The following is a 22723-nucleotide window of genomic DNA, read 5'->3' on the forward strand; positions in this document are numbered from 1 at the left end:
TAATGATCAGACTCAGGAAATATAACACCGATACATTATTATTAGCTAATTCGCAATACATATTCAGATTTTATTACTTGTCCTAGTATTCTCCATTACGGCTCTGCCCCACCTAGGATATAATGCGGCATCATGCACTGATTTTATTGTCACTGTTCTTTTTTTTTTTTAAAGATTTTATTTATTTATTTGAGAGAGAAAGAATGAGAGAGAGAGAGAGCACATGAGAGGGGGGAAGGTCAGAGGGAGAAGCAGACTCCCCGCTGAGCAGGGAGCCCGATGCGGGACTCGATCCCGGGACTCCAGGATCATGACCTGAGCCGAAGGCAGTCGCTTAACCAACTGAGCCACCCAGGCGCCCTATTGTCACTGTTCTTGAGCTTCCTTTATTTTGGAAGAAATTCAACATCTATTCATGATTAAAAATTTTTAGCAAACTAGGATAACAAAAAGCAAGCAGACAAAACATGTAATAAACATCATACTAAATGGAGAAACATTAGAAGCATTCCCTTTAAAATCAGGAATAACATAGGAGTGCCCACTATCATTCTATTCAACAGTGTGTCAAAGATTCTAGTTAGCAAAGTAAGACCAGAAAAACTTAAAATTGTAAGGATTAGGAAGGAAGAAATACTCTTATTATCTGCAGACAACATGATTGCATAGAAAACTCAGTGATCTACATACTAAATTAATATAAATGGGACAGCTTAGCAAGTGGCTGCAATTCAAGTCACTGATGACAAATAGAAGTATAACTCTAAAAATGACGCTATTAACAATAGCGACAAACCATGGCAAAAAAAAAATGCAAGGGTACTTATAAAACTACAAAAATTTTGCTGATGGAAATTAAATAGGCTCTAATTAAATGAGAGGACATCCCAGTTCACTGAAAGAATACTTAATTTTTTTTTAAGATTTTATTTATTTATCTGACATTGAGAGAGACAGCGAGAGAGGGAACACAAGTAGGGGTGGAATGGGGGAGGGAGAGGCAGGCTTTCCGCAGAGCAGGGAGCCCGATGGACTGACGTGGGGCTCGATCGCAGGACACCGGGACCATGACCCTAGCCGAAGGCAGACGTCCAATGACTGAGCCACCCAGGTGCCCCAAGACTTAATTTCGTAACGATGTTACCTTCCCCTAAATTAATCCATAGATTTAATGAAACGCCAATCATAGACAGATGTTCATGCAACTTGATGAATTGACCCTAAAATGTATAAGACAGAACAAAATTTTAACAGAGGTGAAAATATTGGCAGCAAGGTTGGAGGAACTGAAGAGGATTTTTTAGGCAAGATACAAAAAGTGCTAGCAACAAATTAATGAAAAGATAAGTTGCAAACTAGAAAAAGATGTTTGCCATGTATCTATTCTACAGAATAGTAGAATCAAGAATATATGAAAAACTCCTACACATATAAGAAAGATCTAACTCAGTAGATGAGCAGAAAACATGATCAGATATTTCATAGATGAAGAAACATATGGCCAGGAAACTTAAAAAGACATTCACAACCTCACTGTAATTGAAGAAATAAAACATCAAAACCACAGAGGGATATTATTCGACACCCATTTGTCTGGGGGAAAAAAAAAGGCTATAATCCATGCCGATGACACGGATTAATAAGACCTCTTATACATTGCTGGCAAGGATATAAATTGATAAAGAGAACACTTTGGAAAACAATTTGGCATTCTCTTGTAAAACTGACCATTAAATATTCGTTTTCATCTGGTAGTTCCCTTTCCAGGCAGTCCCAACCCACCATCTCCCTAGCCGATCCCAGAGAAATTTTTGCATGTGTGCCTCAAGACACATGAATAAGAACCTTCCTAAGAGCACAAAAACAGAAAATGGCCCATATGCCCATCAGAGGAAGAAGGGATATATAAGTGGTGGTATATTCAATACAATGGAATATTTTACAGTAATGGAAATAAATAAACTATAACTACATATGATAACATGAAAGAATCATAGTAACATTAGGAATGAAAAATGCAAGTCTCAGAAGATTACAAATATTATATTGTCTAAAGTTAAAAAATAAGGAAAAACGAAATACTATTAAGGTGCATGCCCATGCATGCCCATGCATGCATGCACACACACATACACACACACACTTTTAAAAAATTCCTTTAAAAAATTCTTTAAAGTTCTTGGGGTGCCTGGGTGGTGCAGTTGGTTGAGCATCCAACTCTTGGTTTTGGCTCAGGTTGTGATCTCAGGGTTATGAGACTAATCCCCACGTTGGGCTCCATGCTCAGTGGGGAGTCTGCTTGAGATTCTCTCTCTCTCTGCCCCTCCTGCCTATATTCTCTCTCTCTCTAGAATAAATAAATGAATCTTAAAAAAAAAAAAGAATAAAAATTTCTTTAAAGTTCCTAAAACCAACCAAAACAAGAAATTATTAAACACCAGATTCAGGATTGTAGTTACCTATGAGAGTAGGCAGTGGATAAGGAATAAGGATAAGGTATTTAGGTAGATGTAAATTATCAGTAACATTCTATTTCTTGGATCAAGTGGCCGTTTCATGGGTATTCACTAGGTTGTTGATAAAGAAATGAAAAATTTAAAAGCCCATGGATGGGCCATCGATGATCATGTGTCATGAACTAAGGATTATGATTAATCCAATTCTATGTACCCAAGTTCAGAAAGAAAATATATTAGTAATAGCAAGCATGTTTATAGTGCTTACCATGTACCTGGCACTGTTCTAAGATCTTTATATGTCTTAACCCATTTAGTCCTCCCAGTGAAGATCCTAGGATTATTCCCATTTCATGCATGAGAAAATCGAGGCCCAGAGAGATTAACAGTAACTCTTCTGCCCACAGCAGAGCTGGGATTTAATCCACACTGGCTGATTCCAGCATCCATGCTTTTAGCCACTGCCCTGTAAGATGTCTAAATAAATGAAAGAGATAATCATATTAGGGCTTAGTCATGCAGGAGAAGTTACAGTAGAGTGCTTTCTGTAACAATGTTAAAAGGATGAACCACATACAGAGCTCTGTATGTATACTAAAAACCACTGAGTTCTATACTTTAAATGGGTGAAATTTATGGTATGTAAAGTATATCCTAATAAAGCTGTTAAAAATAAAGGCCACAAACCACAAATAAGTGACTTTAATAATGCAAACTGGGTCCTAAATGATTGTTTGCTATTTTAGGATTTAATATATGCCTATGGGTAAAATACATGCTTTTTCTGCAGACCAACAAAACAAACCTCATTGTCAGGAGACCACTCACGTTTATGAAGGAAGATGAAATAGAAAATTTTAATCCACTCTTGTGGGTGGGAAAATAATTTCAATTCCCAGCTTCAGGCCTTTTGCATCTACCAGGGAATCAAACAGCTCTCAGCTCTCAAGATCAATTTCATATTGCAATCATAATTGTCTGTGTACTGAGGATACACAAACAATAAAACCTAGGAAGAGGGTGGAAAGAAGATGTTTCTTTGAAGACATACTGATACCTTTTAATTATGCAGTTTCTTCCCTAACTTTTATTTTGCTTTTTCCTCTTAAATCTAAAACTGATTTTAAAGGATATGGAAAAGGCATTTCCTAGAGAAAGCTATAGTTGTGGCCACTTTCCTGCTGGGCTGTGTCCTTGCGGGCCTTTGAGTTAAAGCTTCAAAGGACCAACGCTGACACCAGAATGGGCTATGGCAGCTTTTCCTCAACTCTCTGTCTTGGTTTTTGACAAGGTATTCACAAGGCCAGATGAAACCTTGAACTGGACCTCAACAACTCCATCACCAACGCCAGAAAAAGGGTTTAAAGTCCTGGCCTTCTAAACCATGGGTCACTTTTATCCTCTTTCAGCTCTCTTTTAAAACACATGTGCAAACATAGGCTGATACGATCACACCAAGCACCTTCCTACTGTAAAGAACACAACGGAAATGAGAACACTCATTTTGACTACAGCATGGCCATATTATGTCATTATCCAATCTGTTGTGGACATACACACATACACACACATCAAGGTTATATTTTGGCTCTGTTACTAATAACAGAATCCAGGGCTTTTCTGTCTACCCATTCGACTTACCAGTCCTTGGCCATCAATCCTCTTAGGCAAGCTCTCCTGCCGAGAGCTGTGTGCTGTAGCTTCCATCAAGCTCCCTGGTTATTTCCAATGCTAAGCCACTAAGCCTAGCAGAGCCTCAGGCACTGCTGCACATACTGGTACCTGCTCCTTGAATTCTTTCCCTCCATTCTTGTGCTCCCTCAACCCCTGTCATGTGTAAGAACCTATGCTGATTTGGTCATTACTTTTTCTCTGATCATTCAGTCACCTATGCAGGTCAGTTTAGGCCAAAAATAGTCATTCTGGAGCCTGGTTTATTTGGATTGGCTATTACATTAAGTAATCAGACAATGGCTTAACTTCAATTTTGTGTTGTATTTAATATAACCTTGAAACAGATTAAAATCCCTAACAATGTAAAGCCTTTTGTTTTATGCTTTTACAAATAATGTGTTGGTTGTTGTTGTCTTTATCTCCTAACATCCAGATTTTTATATCATTTCTCACTAAAAGGAACCAGATCTCCTTGGAGAAACTGGCTGATTTCTTGTCTAGGGCAGGAAATGTACCAGATAAGCCTGGAACAAAATAACAAAGGGGGAACAGTGGGAAGAGAGTGTATAGGAAACAAGACTGACAGGAGTTGGTAATTGTTGAAATTGGGGGTTGGGTACACCGGAGTTCTTTATAGTATTCTACTTTTGCGTGTTTTTGTTGTTAGTTTTAAGGACTAATTAAAAAAATGAAACAGTAATAGCATGCACATGGTAAAACAAGTTTCCTTTTAATAATGCAGAAAGATATATAATGGAAGGTTGAGTTTCTCTCCCACCCAGACCCTCCACCCGCCTCTCAGGGTTATCTTAGTAACCACTATCGAAGTACTCTCAATGAAGCTTCTATGAATGTATTAACAAAAACACGTGCACCTACACATATATATTATTTTTTAAAACCACAAGTGGTAGCATGTTACACACACTGTTCTATGCCTCATGAAGTTTTAATAGCTAGTCTTAATACAGCGAGTAAGTCTACATACTACAATGCTGCGTATTTTCATGCTTTTACATATTATGCTTCTTTCAAGCTTTGATCAAATCAAGAGATAAAATTCATATTCACCTTCCTCAAGATTATCTAGAAAGAGAAGGATGGCTAAGGCAGGGCTAAACATGTTGCAGTCCTAATCATAACAGAGCTTTCAAGTTTAGGTTTCAGTTTGGGGGACATTCGCATTACCTTGAAAAGGTAATGTTAAAATCTCATTCTCTCCTACATACTGGACTTGAAAGAAGTGACAGAGGAGAGGATCAACACAAGAAGAGGATCAACACAAGAACTCTCATAACCTCTGCCAAGAGACCTGGGAGGACGGCAAAAAGCCTGACCGCTGTGATGAACTCAGCACTTCCTTCACCTGCCAAAGAGCAGCACCCGCCACAGGTGCTTTATTTACCTTAATGAAAGTTGGGTTTTGATGCAGATGATGCCTGAAGGAGGCAAAAAGGTTCCTCTGGAGAGTCGGCAAGGCTGTGCTACTGGGTTCTTATACTAACCTGATGCCGAGGGTACGAGAAGCCGCAGAAAAAACGCGACACATCTGCTATGGGGCGTCAATTTGACTCGATTATTTAACGCAGAGGGGCATTACATATACAAAACCAACGGACCTAGATCGCCAGATCTTGTACAAAATCCAAAACGCACGCGACTTCGCAACAGAAAACTGGGAGCGCAGAGGCAGGCGCGCGGGCGGCGGGGCCCGGGCGCCGGGTACCCGCCCCCTCCGGTTGCGCGGGGTACTTGGGCTGGAGCGGGGACCGCCAAGGAGAGCCAGGCCCCGGGAGAAGGCTGAAGCTCGACTGCGCTGCCTCCCGGCCGCGGGCCCCCGAGAGCCCCAGGTGTTAGTGGGACCGGCACTCGGCTAACTGGGAACCCGCGGCCAGCCTGCCTCGCGGACCCCAGCTTTTACAGGCTGTTCTGAGGCCAGAGGGACTAAGATGGTGTCCGCTGAGAGCCCCGGGCCGCCTTCCTGAGGAATTCGCCCCGACAGCCCCTTGTCCCAGACAAGTACTAAGTGGGCGGCCCAGAAGTTTCGGGCTCCAGGGGCCGAGGCACTCCCAAGTACGCCGCAGGACCACATACATGTATGAGGAGAGAACGCCGAAAGCGCGAGGAGGCGGAGCTAGCGCTGGGTCACCATCTCGCGACGTCTTAGTGACGTCGCACAGCAAGCGCGTGTTCTACTCTTTCACCTTCAGTCAGCCTTCTCCGTATACGAGCCTACCCCTTTAAGCGAGTGATGGACAGTTATTTCAGCCTATCAACTTCCTTGTCAACATCCAATCAAATTTAAACTTCTTTGAGCCGCCGGAGGAGTTGGAAAAAGAGGTCGAAAAAGGGAGCGCTTTCTCTCTCGCGAGAACGCTGTAAGCGGGCCTCTCAGAAAAAACGCCAGAACGGATGGCCCGACTTCCCAAATAGTGAGTTAAAGGACGGAGTCACAAACCAATGAAAGGAATGAGGAGGTGGGATCACTGCTTTTACCGCGCTAGAAGTACCGTTACAGGGCAGACTTTTTGTCCAATCAACGCCTCCAGAGTTTGGGTCAGGTGACCCTAGAGTGCGACGGGCGGAGCCACAGCCTGGCGCGAGGAACCGTTAAGATGGACAACAAATATAACCAATGAGGTCCTCAGACTAGGGCGTTGGGAACCCAATAACAGTGGTTGGGCGGGCGCCTTTCCGGAGCGCGGGGAGATGTAAAGACAGACAAATCGTTTTCCCAATGAGACTGTAGAAGAGACGAGCTAATTGACCAATGAGGACTACGGGGCGGGATCCTTTACCGCGGCGGAGTCCAAGATGGCGGCGTGCGGTTCCGCTGTGTGAAACGAGCGCGGGGCGGCGGGTTAATCATCTCCTCGGAGACGACCTCCGACGACCCGCAACAATGAAGGGAAAAGAGCGCTCTCCAGTCAAGCCCAAACGCTCCCGTGGAGGTGAGGACTCGACTTCCCGCGGGGAGCGGAGCAAGAAGTTAGGGGGCTCTGGTGGCAGCAATGGGAGTAGCAGCGGAAAGACCGACAGCGGCGGCGGGTCGCGGCGCAGCCTTCATCTGGACAAGTCCAGCAGCCGAGGTGGCAGCCGCGAGTATGACACTGGTGGGGGCAGCTCCAGTAGCCGCTTGCATAGTTACAGCTCCCCAAGCACCAAAAATTCCTCGGGCGGGGGCGAGTCGCGCAGCAGCTCCCGGGGTGGAGGCGGGGAGTCACGTTCCTCTGGGGCCGCCTCCTCAGCTCCTGGCGGCGGGGACGGCGGGGAATACAAGACACTGAAGATAAGCGAGTTGGGGTCCCAGCTGAGTGACGAAGCGGTGGAGGACGGACTGTTTCACGAGTTCAAACGTTTCGGTGATGTAAGTGTCAAAATCAGTCATCTCTCGGGTTCTGGCAGCGGGGATGAGCGAGTAGCCTTTGTGAACTTCCGGCGGCCAGAGGACGCGCGGGCGGCCAAGCATGCCCGAGGCCGCCTAGTGCTCTATGACCGGCCCCTGAAGATAGAAGCTGTGTATGTGAGCCGGCGCCGCAGCCGCTCCCCATTAGACAAAGATACTTATCCTCCGTCAGCCAGCGTGGTCGGGGCGTCTGTAGGTGGACACCGGCACCCCCCTGGAGGAGGTGGAGGCCAGAGATCGCTTTCCCCTGGTGGCGCAGCCTTGGGATACAGAGACTACCGGTTGCAGCAGTTGGCTCTTGGCCGCCTGCCCCCTCCACCTCCGCCACCATTGCCCCGTGAGCTGGAGAGAGAGCGAGACTACCCGTTCTATGAGAGAGTGCGCCCAGCATACAGTCTTGAGCCAAGGGTGGGAGCTGGGGCAGGTGCTGCTCCTTTCCGAGAAGTGGATGAGATCTCACCCGAGGATGATCAGCGAGCTAACCGGACGCTTTTCTTGGGCAACCTAGACATCACTGTGACAGAGAGTGATCTCAGAAGGGCTTTTGACCGCTTTGGAGTCATCACCGAGGTAGACATCAAGAGGCCTTCTCGGGGCCAGACCAGTACCTATGGCTTTCTCAAATTTGAGAACCTAGACATGTCTCACCGGGCCAAACTAGCAATGTCTGGCAAAATTATCATTCGGAATCCTATCAAAATTGGTTATGGTAAAGCTACACCCACCACCCGCCTCTGGGTAGGTGGTCTGGGACCTTGGGTGCCTCTTGCTGCCCTGGCCCGAGAGTTTGACCGATTTGGCACCATTCGCACTATAGACTACCGCAAAGGTGATAGTTGGGCATATATCCAATATGAAAGCCTCGATGCGGCTCATGCTGCCTGGACCCATATGCGTGGCTTCCCACTTGGTGGCCCAGATCGTCGCCTTAGAGTAGACTTTGCAGATACAGAACATCGTTACCAGCAGCAATATCTGCAGCCTCTGCCCTTAACTCATTATGAGTTGGTGACAGATGCTTTTGGACATCGAGCACCTGACCCTTTGAGGGGTGCTCGGGATAGGACACCACCCTTACTGTACAGAGATCGTGACAGAGACCTTTATCCTGACTCTGACTGGGTGCCACCCCCACCCCCAGTCCGTGAACGCAGCACTCGGACTGCAGCTACTGCTGTGCCTGCTTATGAGCCACTGGATAGCCTGGATCGCAGGCGAGATGGCTGGTCCTTGGACCGGGACAGAGGCGAGCGAGATCTGCCCAGCAGCAGAGACCAACCTAGGAAGCGAAGGCCGCCTGAGGAAAGTGGGGGCCGGCACCTGGATAGGTCCCCTGAGAGTGACCGTCCCCGAAAACGTCACTGTGCTCCTTCTCCCGACCGCAGCCCAGAATTGACCAGTAGCCGGGATCGCTACAACAGTGACAATGATCGATCTTCCCGTCTTCTTATCTTGGAAAGGCCCTCTCCAGTCAGAGACAGACGAGGTAGTTTGGAGAAGAGCCAGGGTGACAAGCGAGACCGTAAAAACTCTGCATCAGCTGAACGGGATAGGAAGCACCGGACAGCTGCTCCCACTGAGGGAAAAAGCCCTCTGAAAAAAGAAGACCGGTCTGATGGGAGTGCACCCAGCACCAGCACTGTTTCCTCGAAGCTAAAGTCCCCTTCCCAGAAACAGGATGGTGGGACAGCACCCACAGCTGCAGCCTCTCCCAAACTCTGTTTGGCCTGGCAGGGCATGCTTCTTTTGAAGAACAGCAACTTTCCTTCCAACATGCATCTGTTGCAGGGTGACCTCCAAGTGGCTAGTAGTCTTCTTGTGGAGGGCTCAACTGGAGGCAAAGTAGCCCAGCTCAAGATCACTCAGCGTCTTCGTTTGGACCAGCCCAAGTTGGATGAAGTAACTCGACGCATCAAAGTGGCAGGGCCCAATGGTTATGCCATTCTTCTGGCTGTGCCTGGAAGTTCTGACAGCAGGTCCTCCTCTTCTTCAGCCACGTCAGACACTGCCACCTCTACTCAGAGGCCACTTAGGAACCTTGTGTCCTATTTAAAGCAAAAGCAGGCCGCTGGGGTGATAAGCCTCCCTGTGGGGGGCAACAAAGACAAGGAAAACACCGGGGTCCTACATGCTTTCCCACCCTGTGAGTTCTCCCAGCAGTTCCTGGATTCCCCTGCCAAGGCACTGGCCAAATCTGAAGAAGATTACCTGGTCATGATCATTGTCCGTGGTGCGTCCTAAAGTCCATGTGTAACTTGTATTTACTACTTTGACATGGTTCCTGTTTTGTGATGTGTAATGGGATACAGCATCAGATGAAATTTTCTTTTGAATTTGTTTAGTTCTAGCTTTTTCCTTTTTTATATTTTTATAAACCTTTAAAATAGAAGTCAGGACAGTTTAGCTATTATTTTAAGTGAAAGGGATGCCCTGAAGGTAGCAGGCGGATGGATTTATTTTAATTAGGAGGTCCTACTCTTATGAGTAACTTTTTTCCTCTTTTTCTTCAGTTTTATTTTTTTTCCCCTTTTTTAACCTTGAGCTTAAAAAAAAAAATCCTCAGAGTTACAAACCCAAAATTTTTGAAAAGTCGGGATTTGGAGAAGCGCCCACTGACTTTATAAAGATGATAATATACACCTAAAAATGGCTTGATTGGTATGTAGGTAAATAATTCCTGTACCAGAAATGTTATTTGTGTGGTTGAAATTTGATCAGGAATCTTAAAAGTACAAGCTGGTAAATTGTATAGCAATATAATTATTTTAATCAGGTATTTGAGTATTTCTCTTAAAATACATGGTTTATTCCTGGAGAGTTTGCTTTAACATGCACATTTTTTATCATTAGTTCTTAAGTTCTGTATCCCGTATATGCACTTTTGGTTTGTAGCTGTAACTGTTCAGTAAAAATTGAAGAGTAGGTTACAAACCATATATGTCTTATGCTAGTATGCAAGAAGTGAGTAGGTGTTTTTAAAATCAGAATTCTTTGGTTAGTTATTGGTGTGTGGTGGTGTTTTTACTGACTTTCAGAGAGGTATAGCAGGTACAGGTCTAATTTAATTGTGCATATTTCAAAACTTAAGTGTTTTTCATCAAAGATGAGTTTTTTTGTATCCATGCAAATTTCTGATTTCAATAATAGAAAGAAGAGTTGTCTGCAGGCTCATAAGTCAGCTTTTGTTTTAGTGGGCATTAATCAGCCATATCTGGATTGCAGAAAATTTTAAAGTCATCGTGAAATGCCTTTGACATGCTCTATTTAAATTTTGCCTGTATTTTTATTTTCATATATAAACAGTAGCGATGACATTACATTATTGAAAATGTTGAATATCTTTGAAATTTTGTGTTTAATATATTCACTGGTGTCCAACTACAGAGAACTGAAATGTCAGTGTAGGAAAACCTCTTTTTATTGTTTTATTTCCTAAACACCTGGAATTAATACAGAATAATTTAACCCACCGTCACAGTTTTTTTCAAAGCTGAAGGTTATATCAATTCCTGGTTCTTAACAAGGGCTTTTGCTGCAAAACAGTAATGGATGATTTTCTTTTTTGTCTTGTTTCTTTGATCTGTCCCTCTGTCCTCACCCCTAGTTTCTCAGGTCATTAGTTAAGTATATTTCCCCCTTTGATTTAAACGCTGAGGACTTTAGCTAAGGCCCTTGATGTTTAATTATGATTAGAAACTCTAGGACCTTTTGGATCATGGTCATGTTTCTATTCTGTGAAAGTGACTTATAGAAAGCCTGGCAGAACTCAACTGTTTTCTTTCTGTTATCAAAGCTGGTAGTTTTGAAATAGCACCAATAATAACCCAGGGAAATGTCATGTAATTTTTTTATTTTCCGTTATGACAGGTGTCTAATGCATGTCAGCATGAAATCCTCATCACTGCTGTGTCATCCTTTTTGGTTTTCACCATGCATTTATAAATTTTCTTTTTAAGTTGGAAGGTCTTTGTGGGTTTTTTGTTTGTTTTTTAAACTGGAAAAACTAGCTGTTTTAACAGAAGGAAGGTACTAGGCTGTGAGCCCAAAGTCCTTGGTGTGCCTGTAGGGAGAATATCTGAAATCCTACAAGTAAGACTTGGTGCTTTTGCTTTTAAAAAGCTTTACTTGGCACACTAATATGGAGGAGACACTGTTCAGAAAGTAATGCAGGTTTGCAGTCTGTGTGTACATGGGGTCAAAGTACAGTTTGGCTAGATACATTTTTCCAGTTTAAATCTCACTAACCATTAACTTTTGAATATCTTTTGATAAGGCTGGACAAATGATTTTGCTCTTCTAGAGAGTGAAGTCCACAACATTTAATTTTACTCTAATCCGAAGTGTGGTTTTTCCCATTTTCCTTTTTTTTGTTTTCTTTTTCTTTTTTTTTTTTTTAAGTTGATGTGACAACTTACCGAAGAGTACTGTGGTTTTTTGCTCCGTGTTTGTTTGTTTGACTCTTTATCTGACATGGCGGCTTTTGTTAGATCTGCACAATTTGTGCTTCCGTGTTTCTGAAACAATGGTTTGATACCATTTCTAAATGTATGTATTAGAAATAACTAATTATGTTTAGTTTGGTGCTTACCTACAGAGTGCCATCATTCAGATGAATCTCTTATTTGTGTTGCCCATTCTGTTGTGCAGGTTCATAATACTGTTAAACTATCTACTTAAGCCTTCAGGATGGAATGAAAGCAAGAGTCTAAAGCTGTCTGGTTCTAATTCTCATTAGCCAGAATTTCATAATTTCAATATTGGATGTTCTTTGTAACAACCACTTGTTTCTTTTACTTTAAAAAAAAAAAATACTCGTTTAGCTAAATTGATTTTTCTGGAACTGTTGAAATGAATGCAAAGAAAATTTCTTCAATATATCATTTAATGACTTATTAAGTATTATGGTGAAAAACATCAAGCTAATTAAGACTTAGATCACAACTTCAGAGTTTATGGAAAGTTAAGCAATCATTCGGCTTCTAGCCAATTTTTTAAATATTATTTTGTTGGTTGTAACCGGGATTCCTGTAAAGAGTTTTCCCACACAAAAATTTAAATTCCTGGTTTAACATGTATACTTGCACTCTGTAGCTAGAATTTTCCCTTTAAGGATTACATCTTAAAATGTCCATCCTCTGGCTGGCATAAGCTTTTTGTCACATTTTGAAGGTAACATACTCTGGCCCTTAATTCATTTAGATCATTTGAGATACAGTAGGAAAAGTGAGGTGTGTGTGTGTGTGTGTGTGTGTGTGTGTGTGTGTGTGTGTGTGTGTGTGTGTTGCTTTCAGAGTCAAACACTGTTTAGGTTTATTTAAAAATTTTATGAGCAGGTTTTCACTGACAGTATTTGTTTTTTAAAATTTGAAATCCACGTTCTTTAGACCATGAAATTGCTCGTTAACGCAGGTACAGCTTGAACTTCAGTTTGGGTTCATGTAGGAACCATTCACCAAAAACTCTGTGGTAACAGAATTAGGAAATCCTCTTGAGAAGAGGGCCTTAATGACCTTTTATGTGAAAAATTTTGGAGAGAATTTCGGGACTTTTTTTCTGTCTCTGCTACGGTGTTTGGTTTTGAGATGGCAGTTAGGGGTGAGAACAAGAAGAGAAGTGGAGCTGACCCTGTTAACATTCTGGTTATAATGATGTCCCTAAAGGGAGAAAATGATTTCAGGTAACCACAGCGAACTGTCTAGCTAAATAAAAAGGTTTCTATGTTTGATTTAAACAGTTGAAAAGTAAAAGTCCTAAAATGTTCTTTGGCCATTTAGCGATTGTTCTTAATGAGTTTTCTTAAAAGAACAGCTGCTGTCTTTGGTAACACAGATGAAGGTGGATTTTTAAATGGCTTCGTATCTTGACCCCTTTCTACAACGGAATAGTTCTGGATTGTTCCATATAAATTATGGAATGAGACCAGAGAGGGTAAAAGTTTAACTAAACTCCACCTTTTTTTAGTTTCATTTTTTAAGTTATATTTAGAATATATTGATCATAAATTGATTATAAACTTTTTTCTGAATTTTTTTGACATGTTTTACTCAGTTACATGAGTATAAAGGGTATTTTCAGTTCTATAATCTTTGCTTAATTGCAGTCCTTAAAAAAAATCCACCCTGTTGTTCTACTTGTTATTTGTCTATTCATACAGTAAATTCATTCGAGGTATGTGCCAGTGGGTATTATTGGTGCTTTTTGAAGTCAAGCTGGACTATCCAGGAAGGTCTTGTTAATGTTATGTTCATCTATAATGGCATAGGGGAAATATATATATTTTTAATATTGTAAACATTTGTACTGAATAACCTTTTTTTCCCCCCCCGCAAGCAAAACTGGTGAACTGCGGATTGAAGATATGGAATTCAAAGCTCTAATGGACCTTTTTGAAGAGAAGTTGTGGCTTATGTGGAGTTTACATGGGCCTCTTGATGGAAGAAAGCTAATCTGTTTAGTATTTGTGCATTTTACTAAAATGGCAGCTTAAAGTTGTGTATCTGCTATTGTGATGCCAATGCCGGTGTTTTAAGTGGAAAAAAAATGACCTCTTGCTTTGTGCTGTGTACACAAGATTTCTGGAAAAGTAAAGAAAAACCCTTTTTATGGCTCACACAGCTTAAAAGTAGCTGTCACTCAAACGTGCGCTCACAGTTGAGCTGCTTTTGTTTTATTCTAAATAAATTGTTTCTTTTGAGGAAAATGTTTTTCTGCCTGGAAGTGAATTGACGGCAAACCTTTGACCCCTTTGTTTGCAGCCGAGGGGGTACTTGCTGCTGCTCAGATCTTGTATGTCTTGAGCAAGAAGCAGGGAGACCATCATTTTGACTATCACGGTGTGTCAATTCTGAAGGATCACTAGTGTTACTGTGACCCCCTTTGTTTGCAGCGAAGGGGATCCTTTGCTTCTCAGTCCTCAACTTGATGAGGAAATGGTGCTGTTTGCTGGCACGCAAGAAGCCGGGGCAAGCACCGTAAGCCTCACCACAGTGCACGAGTCGGGGGCTTTGCTGGTTTGAAGAGCCGGAGTTGCTGAAATTTAAGTTTTGATTTATTTTGTTCACCCATCACGTTTGGCCTTAGTTTCATTTTTAATTTGAAGAAAAGTTTGAAATTGCTTTATCTTGCACTTAACATTTGCACCAAATTGCCAAAAGAAGGAGAAATGCTCCGTTTGCTTTTTAAATGTTAATGATGATGTTAATAAAGCCTTTCCTGACACATTTGAGGAGCTCCTCCATCTCCAGGGGCTTCTTACCAGAGTTATGCAGTGATGGGTTTAGTTCTGAATGGATGAAGAGTTCCTGAGAGCTAGCGTTTGTAATTAGAACCGTTACTCGGTATCTGTGCCTTATTTGACCTGTGGTTCCACATGCCTTGGATGTGCATGCACCGTGACGGTTTCATAGGTACGAACGCACACTCAGGCCCAGTCACTTCGGTTGGTAGTACAGATTGTGAGGAAAAAATGGAGGCATCCTTAAAGAGGAGAAAGTGTTTGCCTTTAGTTCCTGCGTTATCCTGTACAGGGGCTCCTGAGCTTTGGAAGCTGTTCCCAGTACAGGAGAACAACTCCCCTGTTTGCAGCAGGAGACTTCGGTGCACAGTGACAACGCTGCAGTTCAAGAGGAAGCCAGCAGTGCTGCACCAGTGGCTTCAGACACCGTTGTCGTTTGCCAGTTTTAAACTTAACTAGTTGCAGACGAAGACCACCTTGAAATGCAGGCTTGTTGGGCTTGTTTTGAATTTTAACCTCGGATGGAAGAGCCCTAGTGCTGTCTGTCTCCATGCGGGATGATGCTTACTTAGGCAACAGGTGATTATCAACCGAGGATGCCACGGTTATGCTCTGCAAGGTGGTGTTCCAGTGGCAAACAGCTGTATAAACTCTTGTAAACAGGTAAGAGGGTTTTCAGAGGTCAAAACTGCATTTGATTAACAGGGTGAGGGCTATTACTGGTTGGGGTATTGTTTCTCTGATTGGAAGTCTTCGGGCGCTCTGCTGCCGTGACCAGCTTCCTCTCCTCGCCCCAAAGTGGTGTGTTTGTGAAATTCTAGGCCAGAACTTCTGTTGTACTTGGTGTTTATATGTGTATATATATATATATTTTTTTTTTAGTTCAGTTTAAGTCGCGGAAAAATTTTTTTATTGTCGGAGCCAAAAGTATTAAAATCCTGGTTATGGGTTTGGGATTTACAGCCTGATATCCTTTAAAGTTTTGACGTTTTCCATTAACCGTGGCCTTCACCCTCTGTGGTGATTTAATGGTACTGGAAGAACTTACTAGTGTAAAATGTTGCCATTACGAACGCTGATTCGAAACCTCTGGGTTAGTATATAGCACAAAAAGAAAAGTACCGTCAGACTGGGAACGATAGATAATTTAGCCAGAATGGTTAGTTTTCTTCTTGGCTTACAAAGAGACTGAATTATCAAAATAGGCAACTATCATTTTAGGGAAGTGAATAGGCAATGTTACGAGAAATCTAGTTTTTGTCTGCTCTTACCATTTTCATTGTCCATTTAGTCCTACCAGCCTTCTGAGCCCTTCCAATCCCTCCCTCCGCCCCCAGATTAATCATGTGTGAGGCTTTGGCAACTTAACGTAAGCTCGGCTTTTTTACTGTATGATACGACTAGGCTTCCTTTATTTTAAGAGGGGTTGAAATGTTGAATTTTTCTTTTTCACAAAATTCTGGTTTTTCATCTCTTTTGAAAGGGGAAAATTGAAGTGCAGTGGTTTTTGTTTTAAGTTTTTAAAAGGTCTGCTTATGAGTTGGCTGTCATCTAAAACTGCTAGATGATCTCACCTACATTTCTTCACAAATGTTTTATACCTGTTGGGAATGTCAGTTCCCAATGCATTTTCTTTCTCTGGCTAGTCCACACTGAAAGCCCATTAAGTCGTTTTTCCAACTAGTAAGCAAGTATTTTAAGTCACTATAATGATTATGTGACACTCTACATATTTCCACGTTTGGTATCTTTCTAAGGTCTCGGGTTTCATCTCAAGAACAAGAAGAAAAGGTTGCGAATAGAACATTTATTTATTTGTATATGAAACCGTATCGTGCAAAATGGAAGGGTATGCAGCATGACAATCTTTTGAAACTACTCATGAAATCATTTTATTTCTAGCTACACCATGAAGGAAAAATTCTTAATTGGGTTGAGTGTTTGATCTAGACTTCTGGTTTTATAAATTGGGACCTGCCTTTTTGAATTCTTTGTTTGGTTTCTCGGTATCTTTCGTATGGTCTAAATTTAGGATTCTGCTATAAAGGAAATTATTCCAAGAACTCCTCTGAATTGACTTGTGCTCATTTTGAAAAGCCTGGCTGTGGGTATTAAAATTGAAAATAGGGAGTACCCTGATTTTAGTAATACAACTTAGATTTTATAAATTGCCACTTCTGTAGCATAAGTCACGTTGTTTACAAGCTGTTTATCTGAGGCTGTAAATTTAATGCTTATGGCTGGTTGCAGCATCTTTTTTTTTTTTTTTACAATGGGTTATCTGATTATGGCTTATCTGACCACCACTTCCATCTTCCTCCGATTCCCTAAGCAATTTATTGAATGGCAAAATTCCTTCAGACCTCACACAAGATTGTCCTTAGCAGCCAAGAAGAGATTTTGACCTTGAGGTCAAATTACTTAACATGCTTCTACCCAGATGCTGTTAACATTAAGCTTTCAGGTAGAGTTTCTGTATAATCATTTGAATGCTGACTGTATCTTAAGAAGTGAGGTGCTGAGCTTATAGATGAAAGTATCAGTCTCTACACATCTGAGCAACTTAGACTGTAATTGGGGAAATTAGATATAAACAAGTAAATGGTTAAATATCGGGAAAAGTTCACAGTTTCAGACAATTATAAGAGGGATGTCATAGGCCAGTTTTTGATTAATTGCTAATGAATTTTTACAGATGATATGGGTCTGTGAGTATATGAGCTTAAAGGTTCATTTAGGCTGGAACAGTCAAGAAAGACTACAAAATAATTTGTTAGGTGGAGAAGGATGTGGAATGATGAGGGAGATTGGGATTGAGATGTTGGGCAGGCAAGCATGAATAATAAAACAGCTTGTTGATCAGTGGAAAAGTTGGAGCAGGCTGAAGCCTGAAAAACTGGTAAAATGGTCAGGTCAACAGAAATAGGGAGGGAATCCTGAAAGGCAAGGCGGTTTGAGGAAGGTGGGAAGTGAGGATGCATAATCAGTTTGAGGCAGGTTGATAGAAAGCCACAGTACTAATAATAGCAATCATTTATTAAAAATACCCATTTTAGGCCAAGCATTCTGCCAGGGCCTGTGCACACATTGTCTCAGATAGGTTTCACTGCAGACCATTATCTGACAGCTAGAATTGATAGAGCCAGGGTTCTAGCCAGGCCTTTGTTCCAGCTAGAGTTCTTGGTTGCTATACTGTCCTAACTCACTACTTTTTTCTGGAGGCTGGGATGGGATAAAGCTGCAAACCTGAGAAAATGTCTGGGCAGTGGGTTTCAAACTATAGAGTGTATCACCATTTGTGGTTTTTGGGAAACACGCAGGCCTTTGGCTCCCACCCCACGCATTCTGGGATTTGTTAGGGCTGGCATGGCCCAGGAGTCTTTGTTCTTCTACGAGCTCCCCCGGTAATTCTGATGGAGTTTGTGGTGACTGGCCACATGTTGAGCATCACTGGCCCACAGAGAGTAGAGTGCTGAAGTATAAACTTGGGGTTATGTCATATATACGGCATGGGAAGGGGAGATGGTGTGGAAAAGAATCCCAAGGAGAAGAGCCAGAGTAGTAGTGTTCTGTCTCTGAGGCTGAGAGGCGGTATTTCCAGAAGATAAATTCAAAGCTGTTACAGAGACAAGCAGAATGAAACTGCAAATGCCATGGAACTTATCACTTAAAATCGTCAGTTGAGTAACTGCGTTATAGTCATATAATTATTTTTCCAGGGAATTCAGTCTAGCTTAGTATGTGATTTTTGCCTTATAACAGTCTGTAAGAAGGGCCCCTCTTTAAAAAATTTATAAAATGCTAAAGGGATACCAGAAAAGTTTTGTGAGTTTGGCTGGGGGATATACAGCCAGGAACTGATTGGGATATCCTTGAGGTTTCAGATGTTAATCTAAAAATAATGTGACTGTAGTCTATTTTAAATTAAAATGAAAGTGATTCTAGGATTATGATTATTCTAGGATTATGTACATGGGCAAGTTGTTTTCTGTGAATGAACCGGCACCTATATATACTACCTCTTAAGCAGGTTACTGATAGGATTGAGGCAGAATGGAATTATAAAGATGAGTGTATCTTTGACTTCTAAATGGTTGAAGGATTTCTTGTTTTGGATTATCTAACCTGGGTTTGTCTTCAATTAGTGTAGAATTAATTCATTCTTCAAATATTCATTCATTTATTTATTTATTTATTTTTAAAGATTTTATTTATTTGACAGAGAGAGACACAGCGAGAGAGGGAACACAAGCAGGGGGAGTGGGAGAGGGAGAAGCAGGCTTCCCATGGAGCAGGGAGCCCGATGCGGGGCTGGAGCCCGATGCAGGGCTCGATCCCAGGACCCTGGGATCATGACCTGAGCGGAAGGCAGACGCTTAACGACTAAGCCACCCAGGTGCCCCCATTCTTCAAATATTTAGATATCTGTATGTACCAGGAATTATTCTGGATCTTGGGAGTATATTGGTGAAGAAAACAGACAAATTTCTCTTTTCTCATGGAGCTGACATTCTGGTGGAAGAAGGGAGATAGTGAACTGTAAGGGCCAGTTGCCAAGGACAAATGCTGAATGCAATAGAAAGCCATTGAAAGTTGTAAGGTGGTGGAGTGATGTGATTTGATCAAGATTTGACTACCTGTTTCTGGAAAGTAACACAAATTTCCTTCAGCTATTCCCGGGATCTAGAATAATGCCTGGCATATAATAGGTACCCAAATATTTGAAGAATTAATTAGCTACACTAATTGAAGACAGACACAATATAAGTAATTCAAAATAGGAAATCTTTCAGCTGTTGACAAGTCAAAGATAGTATTTCCTCCAAAGATATGTTAGCATTTCAGATTCACTGTAAGGCTGAAAATGTTCTTGTCCAGAGATCAACGGAGTTCTTTTATTTAAATAACCATAGTAAAGATTGTATTTCTTCTTCAGGCTCAAAGTTGCTGGCCACCCTGAGATTTCAAAGCAGTCGGAAGACTAGTATATCCCTATTTCCTCAACATGTTGTTTCTTACTCTGTTTTCAGCCCACGGTCAGGAGAGCTTCCACTATAGTCATATACAGTTTCTGCTACATTAGCTTCTATGTTAGCATCACCTGAGGAACATTTTGGTGCCAGTACCTGGAAATCACTCTCTCAGATTCATTTAAATTGATCTAGGTGGAGTGGGACTTTGCCAAGGCCCCGGTATTATTTTTTTGTTTTAAGTGCCCCAGATGATTCTAATGTGTAGCCAGGGTTGAGGACCATTGCTCTAGAAACAGACCTTAGACTCACAAACACACAGAATCAACCTCTTAAGCACTGTTTGAAAATCAAAACCAAAAACTTTCAGAGTACAGTATGTATGTTGCTTAGTCTTCCAGAAGCCTTAACCCTTTAAAGTGTGGACCTCAGACCGGCAGCATTACCATCATTTGAAAACTTGTTAGAAGTATAGAATTACAGGGTCTCACCCTGACCCATTGTGTGGAATGAGATCCCCAGGGAATTTGTATGTACTTTAAAGTTTAGGAAGCAATGCTTAAGATGTAGATACATAAATATTCTCTGTGCTAAAAATGGGATAATTAGAATCTTATTCCTCATGGGTAAGATTTTCCGATTTGTTCATTAGTATGTGACATTTACTTTAAAGCATTTAGAAAATATTTCCATCAAGAAAAAGAGGAACAAAGAGTTCTTAGGTAGTGAGCTTCTGGTGACCAGAAAATTACTAGAGGTCTCTGTCACCAAGACAGGGGGAGGGATTGCTGTTGCCTGTCTTGGTTGGTTCTTGCTTATTTTGTTATGCTTCTGTCTTTTTTCTCTCCTTCCTGTTCTCTTCTGGTCCACTCTTTTCCTTGTGAGATAAAACATGTTATTTTTTACAGATGTGGGTGAGGATGGTTGAGACACTCTTTGCTGATAGCTGCCCCATACTTTAGAAAATTTGGTAGAGGTAGGTTTAGATCTCTCTACGGGGATGGATATAGACAGGATTGAGGAGTAGATTTGAATTGCTTTGATTTTAATTGTAATATGATAGTAACTTCATAAATAAACTGATTTTCCTCACATAGCAACAAGAATCAAGAATCTAAATCATATTAATCAGTGACAAATAACATAATAAATATTAAGATTTCATATATTAAAGGGAATGGTCTGGTATGAATGTTCAGGGAATACTCTAAATTGCAGTATATCAATTTAGATACAGGAATCATTTTTACTGTGTAAATTTTTATGATAAATGATTCTAAACAACATTCACCAAGCAATCCTGTTGATCTCAAATGAAGAAATGCAGCAAGATTATTCACATTCCACAATGTTTTAATTTTTAAATTGGCATATATGCTTTGGAGGCATTTTTCATCTAGCACAGCAATGTCAGCTTCTCCAGAAAACTTTTCTAGGGTTCATTTCTGAATTATAGATTTCTCCTGAGACCTGAGATGTTTGTTTTTAGTGGAGACTTACCACCTATATCATCATTTATCTCTCCTGACAAACTTCATTTGTGAAGTTTACCTTCTGTGATGTTATAATCTTACTGAAAATATATTTCACAAAAAAAGAATGAATTCATCCAACTTTTAAGGTTTGGTGGTTGACGATACTTTATTTCTGTGATACATGAGTGGTTTTTCTCTTCAGTGTGTGGGTATAAAGGTATTTTGAACCTTCAAAGACACCTTTTCTTCAATTTGCTGCTCCTTAAGTTTAGAGATATCTAAAGCTCTAATAAAATGTTTTTAACATGTATGGTATTGGATCAACCTCCTCCACTTTTTTTAATAGCCAAGTTTAAAGGAGGGAGCGTATTTAAGTATAATAACTGGTTAAACATCTTTTTTTCCTCCTGGGTTTCTTTTTAGGAACTCCTGACAATCAAAAACCTATAGCCGACTTTGGGATATGACTTTATTATTCAGCAACTAAAAGATGAGTTCTAATTGGCAGACTTCTGGCACTGGCACTTGTCCTCCTGTTTCTATAAAAACTGGGTTGGAAGTCAGAGCTGCACAAAGGGAAAGGGTAAGTTTCTTTTAAACTCCATATTTATAAACCCGTATCTTATTAACTGTGGCATGGTGTCAGTTTTCAATACATCAGTGAACTAGACCTCAAACATGAACTACTAATTTTCATTTCAGTGGAAACTGACATCAAGTCATTAAATATAATAGGAGGGTTTAAATATGGATTTATTTTTCTTGTGACTCTGACTTCACATTTCTTGAAACAATTGAACTCAGTATGACAATTCTCACTTTTCAGTTATTTCTGATTTGGGGCTTATAAAATTGATTTTTATCCTCTTAGATCTTATTCTATTGAACCTTTCTGGTAAGTGAAAATTGGAAGATAAAATATGTGCAGAGGACATTTTAAAAGTCTGCATGAATTATAAGTCTCTTCTTTTGCGCTAAGTCTGATTTTTTCCATTATAAAACAAGTACTGTACTACTAACCAGTTTTTTTAGTTTCTCTCCTCTCTTTGCCAAGCAGGATGAGGTCGTCTGTTGGGCACATACATTTGTTTTCATCCAGGCAGACATCCATTATTCGTAGACCCTAAGACACCTGCCAGTTGGTGAGTCATCTTACTGCTATGGCTTCAGAGGGCTATGCTACACAGCTGGGGCATTTAGGCTTGAAATTGTTTAATCAAGTGTGATAAACTCCAGTCTACATGTTGGTGTATGCAAATAATTTATGCTAAACTCTGACTAGTTTTGAGATAATTGGAGGGAAGACAATTTGGCCCTTGCTTTTTAACACTTAGCTTTCTCATTTCCTTCGTCCTGACAAACTTCTCTTCCCTGCTAAAACATTAATGTTGGTTGACATGAACCAAAGAGTGGGACATCCTGGCTTTATTTCAGCTCAAATCGTCACTTCTGTAAAAATAGTAGAGTGAAAGCTGGAAGTCTTCCATTACTTCCAAGTCCCCGGTCAG

General features: G+C 41.2%; 1 protein-coding gene across 2 annotated transcripts; it reads left to right on the forward strand.

Moving 5' to 3' along the window:
• The first annotated feature begins 4927 nt into the window (after positions 1-4927).
• RBM15 (RNA binding motif protein 15) lies at positions 4928-22340 on the forward strand. Of its 2 annotated transcripts, XM_027618451.2 has the most exons (4): positions 4928-9766; positions 13867-15433; positions 21639-21798; positions 22273-22340. In XM_027618451.2, exons 1-2 carry the CDS (start codon positions 6901-6903, stop codon positions 13911-13913), a joined length of 2913 nt encoding a protein of 970 aa, XP_027474252.1. In that variant the 5' UTR covers positions 4928-6900; the 3' UTR covers positions 13914-15433; positions 21639-21798; positions 22273-22340. The 2 variants fall into 2 exon arrangements, with proteins under 2 accessions (XP_027474252.1, XP_027474245.1); XM_027618444.2 differs by lacking the exon at positions 22273-22340 and having other exon boundaries at positions 21639-21895.
• The last annotated feature ends 383 nt before the right edge of the window (positions 22341-22723 follow it).

This window comes from Zalophus californianus, chromosome 4, assembly GCF_009762305.2.
Source record: "Zalophus californianus isolate mZalCal1 chromosome 4, mZalCal1.pri.v2, whole genome shotgun sequence".
Lineage (NCBI taxonomy): Eukaryota > Metazoa > Chordata > Mammalia > Carnivora > Otariidae > Zalophus > Zalophus californianus.

What these genes read in the sequence shown, in the direction of transcription:
- RBM15 (XM_027618451.2), top strand. Translation starts at nt 6,901, where the DNA reads ATGAGGACTACGGGGCGGGATCCTTTACCGCGGCGGAGTCCAAGATGG. An exon ending in GGTCATGATCATTGTCCGTG is followed by an intron (nt 9,767 to 13,866) that starts GTGCGTCCTAAA and finishes CCCCCCCGCAAG; the next exon opens with CAAAACTGGTGAACTGCGGA.